At 40.4% G+C, this 5,082-nt stretch overlaps 2 protein-coding genes across 2 annotated transcripts in view; both read right to left on the reverse strand.

Moving 5' to 3' along the window:
- Positions 1–1,771: 1,771 nt before the first annotated feature.
- Positions 1,772–2,646, reverse strand: MELLADRAFT_92971 (uncharacterized protein; the record flags this gene model as incomplete). Its single annotated transcript, XM_007415859.1, has 4 exons — positions 1,772–1,828; positions 1,909–2,036; positions 2,079–2,286; positions 2,356–2,646. 4 exons carry the CDS (start codon positions 2,644–2,646, stop codon positions 1,772–1,774), a joined length of 684 nt encoding a protein of 227 aa, XP_007415921.1.
- A 1,588-nt stretch (positions 2,647–4,234) lies between these two features.
- Positions 4,235–5,082, reverse strand: part of MELLADRAFT_111510 (uncharacterized protein) — a gene marked incomplete at both ends in the record, with an annotated part of 2,016 nt that continues 1,168 nt past the window's right edge. Inside the window, 4 exons of the mRNA XM_007415858.1 lie at positions 4,235–4,412; positions 4,487–4,553; positions 4,643–4,905; positions 4,980–5,015. Coding sequence (XP_007415920.1) covers positions 4,235–4,412; positions 4,487–4,553; positions 4,643–4,905; positions 4,980–5,015 — 544 coding nt within the window. The remainder of the gene's footprint in view (positions 4,413–4,486; positions 4,554–4,642; positions 4,906–4,979; positions 5,016–5,082) is intronic.

Below are 5,082 nucleotides of genomic sequence, written 5' to 3' on the forward strand. Positions count from 1 at the left end.
GATGACCAATACTTCTGAAGAGCCTTTCCTCAAGCCCACCAAGCATCTGGAGGGTGATGGATCAACTGGCTCCATTGTTATACCTGAGTTCCATGCGCTCAAGGCTCACCTTGCCTGTTGGGCAAAAGGACTTCAAATTGAAGAAGATCTTCTACCAATGATTTTTTCAATGTAACTTTTGCAATCCTGCATCAACAAATACCTCAAAGAAGCTATGAATTGTGATACAAGGTTAATGGCCAGCCTTGTCAATCTATCCTTTTGACTTGAATTTTACACCCAAGAATTTGGACCACAGCATTTGCGGGATACAAAGTAGAAGCCGGACACATGCCTGGCTTCGTGCCTGGAATTATTTTGGCAGTAAATTTTGCTTTTCTGGGCAAAAGTCCGGGCCCAGAATTCAAATTTACTGCCAAAAAAAATCTGGGCACAAAGCTGGGCATGTGCCCGGCTTCTACTTTGTATCCCGTAATTGCTATACAATACTTGCCAAAAACCTCTTCCAAATGAGATGTGACCAGTGTAAGACTGATATAGGCTCAACGGTTCAAACTAAAGAAGCAGAAGTACCCTCTACATCAAACTCGAGCAAGTCCAAATTGAATAGTGAATTCCAGCTCTTCAAGTCTAAAGAGCAACAAATTTAGCTGGACAAAGTGGCTTCCTAATTGAAGGGGACACACCCCATGGCTGCTACAGAAAATGCAAGAGATTGCAAGACCGCTCTGTCATGGTAAAGGGTAAGTCTTCATTTCTTTCTCATAACTTTTTTCATTCATTAACATCCTGACAATAACTCTTTTTGCAATTTTTGGCGCTCTAGCACAAGACTATATGGGTCTCCTAGCTAGTTTGGCTATAGTCAAAAGGACTTTCTTGGCAGTGGCAGACATATGTTTTTCTGATCAAGCTTGGTTCCATATAAAATTGAGTACAATTTAGCTTTGGAGTTTTGGATTTGTCCAGGCGTGCCTCTAGCACATAAGTACACCGAGGGAAATGAAGCCATTCAGGCATTTGGGGGGGAAAACTCAAGGAAGGCAAGTAAACTAATTGAAATTGTGTATACAAGTTTGCAGTAGTTATTTTATCATAATATCAACAAGTTGCCAAAAAACACCGTTCAAAGGCTGTTATTTGTCTAAGTATGATTGCGCCTTGCGCCTTGCACACAACGGAGGCTTCAGTTGACAATTGTGTTACCGGCAAGTGGGACCCAACAGAACCCGTTGCCAGCAGCGCAATAGAGCACAATGCAATGGTCCGTCATTGATTTAAGAGACAAGATTGCCTTTTCATCCTATATCTCGTGTTATCAAATTGCTAACAAATGTCTTCATTCACAAGGTAATGACATATTCAGGTTTGTTGTCTCCCATTGTCTTATTTAGTCAAGGAATCTTTCTTTTATCAAAAATAGAGATATTTAAACACGTAGGAATGCTCATAAAACCTTCCAATCGATTTCTCATATGAATGTGGATATATTCATAGCGTCTTACTATTGTTTCAGATCCTATTTAGTGTTATGGCTCATGGAATGACTTGGTTCTGACCTTGTAATGGTCGTGCTAGAATTTCATTGTCTAAGACTGCTACTGCAAAGAGAATTTGACTCTAGACCGTAAATCACAATGGCGTTGATAATCAATGAAATCTAGACAAGCATAGCTGAAAGCTTCGTGGGGAGTGACAAAAGTCAGTGTGAAAATTTTGAAGATATATACGGTTCGGAGGTTCAAGAAGACTCACAAAGATAACTTGTCATCTATGAACATTTCTCGTTGTGTTTGCTTGCAACGATCATCAAGGAGATGAGATCCCACTGTACAACATAGTGGAGAGTCGAGTTAATCTCAATCCCATACAATCAACTCGACTCATGAAATCTTAAGAACAGCTTACAGATGGGAGTCCTAAGTTTGGTTCAGCATCAATGGTGTATTTTCCATCATTCTTGTCTATCATCGGATTCGGAAGGAAAAACATATACCAAGTGTCAAATTGATGAAATAAGTCTGTATCAGTGTGGCCTTTGATAAGCCGATAGTAATATGAGATTTGGTGTGACCCACCTGAGACCAAGGCCACTAATGAGTACGGGGATTCGGTGAGTCTAACTTCTCCAACAAGTGAATTCTTGGGAGCAGATGCTGTACGCTTGTAACCATAATGAATGGGGCCCCCTTTACCGTTGTTGATGATGTTCCAATGATCTTTCTGGAAAACGAATTCCATCTTGTCCGTTCCTGAGTAGCTGGCTGGATCACAGCTAGCGGCGTTCTAAACGTACGATTTTGGATCACATCAATCATCTTCCGCACTGGAATTCCGATCAAAGTTTAGACTTACTGTGTTGATGGTTGTCAAAATTTCATCATCATCATCGTCCGCGCCTCTGATATCGATTTCACCTGGCATTTGCGATGGTGCAGTCGTGAGATAAGGTGCAGTGGCATTATTGATCGTACCAGACTCCCAACGAATGTTTTTCGGGAAGGTGTATTTGTCGGTAAGAGTGTTGATGTTGAGAGGTGGATCTGGAGTCCTTCGGACGAGCCGAGCCTGCTGACGTCCATCAACTCCTGAAAAGGAGTTACAAGCAACTTGGAGAGCGAAAATAGAAAAGAAGGATTGGAACATGTTGTCTATCTTAGTGAACGGTATTTGTTTCAAAGAGTATTATTATTTAAAATGCGAGAGTCCTTTTAATTCGGAGAAAGGTGATTGAGGGCAAGGTAAGCGGCCTTGAGAATCTCAAGTTGAGATCAAGCTATTTATCATGAACTGCATACTTGAATGATATTTTTCCCTTTCCGACAGGCAATGGGGCTTAAGCCTTCCTCTGAGTGTACATATACGCGGAGGAGTGGCTTGCGCAATACGCCCACGTTGGCGGTGGTGACAGCAAAGGTTGCAACGGTTTTTCCGATACATGATGAGGGATATCAGAGCTTATCAGAGGCTGTTGCATGAAAGTTTGAGTTCTAGTTTGTAGCATGTGCTCCCAAGGGACTCTCGACGCCACCGGTGCTCGATAGTGCTCGACGCATCGAGATCCTGAAGAGGACAGAACCAGATGGAGAAAGTAATAGTTGAGTTGGGTTTACGTGTCGGTCTGTGTCGTCATTTTAACAGACTCATCTAACAGTCATATGCAGATGATTTTGGACGGCGTTGAGCTTGCTCACAAAAGTCACAAATCATTTTGTACATACAGGATGCCTGCGCACGACGCGTGTTTCTGCATGTCGCGTTTCATCATTCATTCTTGGAGACCAAGCATCTATTGCTGGTGAACTTCAGACGGAACACCCTTTGTTGTGAGTCTCTTTCATGTTCCGGTATTGACGTGGTAAAAGAACCTCAACATCCTGCACACCATCCATAATTTGTACTTGGATGTTATGCCTAGTCATCTGAGAGAAATTGCCAATGAATGAACAAAGGGTCCAACATCTATAACATCTTATACAAATGGTCAAGGCAAGAGCCTGTTCACCTTCGATGAGAAATTCACCCCTTGACAAGTATGCTCAAGAAACATTGCACTTGATAAACAAAGACTCGTTCAGAGATATTCTGACCTGATCTGACACACTACCATGTATATGGAAGTTTCACAGTCACCATCACTTTATGTCTCACTGTTGACAAAGGTAGGCGGGCTTGATTAAAGGCCAAGATCGGATGACAAAAAGTCCAAAACAATAGTCCTGTTCTAGTTTACCCCAGCACAAAATATTCTGATTGGAGGGGATATTTCAATTTTAGTGAGGATTTTTCCAATTGTAAAGTGTGGTAACAAAATATGACCCTTTGAAGCTTCAGCATTTTGGTCTGTGTGTAAACTAGTTGGAAGAGCCTAGACACCTTTCAATCAATGGTGATCTTTACCCAGCTCCTATTCAATGTATCAAAAACTGGTGTCTTTCTAATTCTTTGCACCATATGAGGTTTTGTAAAAACAAGCAACCTTAGGGATATCAATGATTTGATTAGGAGTATCAAATAACTTCACATAATTAAGAAATGATATAAAGTGATAAGCTAAGATATCTTTCAAAAATAAAATAATAGAGTTCATGAGAAATGCGTATCATTAATAAGACTTACATGTCATGTGGCTAAGAGAGATATACATGAGTTGATTGAATGGAAAGATGTGATGGACATGAAAGATTACAAAAACTCCAATGCTAAAGTTTGAGTGATTTTAGAAGAGTCAGTTTTAGACTGTACCAATAGGACTCATTGATGATTGACGAGTGCTCAACAATCTCTGAAGCTGATCAGCTGATAAACCTGAATTCAGGAGATCCACACCAGAGCGTAAATCACGATTATCAAGCAAAGGAATGTTGGAAGGAGAAAATATGAACTCGGAAGGATCAGGTGGTGGCCAAGCTCTGTGAAGGAAACAAAGGTCAACAAGATGATCAAAAGATGGAATAGAAGTTAGAGGGAAGATTTGAAGACTTACGTAATTTTTGCAAGCTCAGGAGCAATGAGATGGTGACAGAAATAATCCATATCCAGATCATTCAGATCTGAATCAAAAAAATCACCACAAGATCAAACCCTAAGGCTAGAAGAAGACGAGAGTTGATAAATTTGTGAAAAGACAACAGTGACTCACAATATCCAAATGGATTCTCAATTTCTTGACCTACCCTCATAAAACCTAAAAATGCAATTGCAACAAGAGCAGTAGCTGGAATTGTACAAAGACCAAATGTATTCACAAGTTGAAAAGGTAAGAAGATGAGGTAACCCCATATAACTAATTTCAAATGTACGATGTATCCATATGGGATTGGGGTTGTTAAGATCTTATCCAAATTTGTCAAGCAATCTGACATTGTTAATATTGATGCAAGAAGCGAGTTTACTGTGGGTACGCTGATTGCAGCTCGCAGAGAGTCAAAGCTTTAGGTCAATGCTGAATCATTGTTTTGAGCTGAGATGAAACTTACTCGATCACTTTACATAGTTGCAGTTTTGCTACATAGCTATCAATATACCAGATGATCTCAAGTGGAATGTTATCATCGTGTATCATTTTAGAATACGCTTCCT

The sequence above is a fragment of the Melampsora larici-populina genome (assembly GCF_000204055.1).
Source record: "Melampsora larici-populina 98AG31 unplaced genomic scaffold MELLAscaffold_54, whole genome shotgun sequence".
NCBI classification, from domain to species: domain Eukaryota; kingdom Fungi; phylum Basidiomycota; class Pucciniomycetes; order Pucciniales; family Melampsoraceae; genus Melampsora; species Melampsora laricis-populina.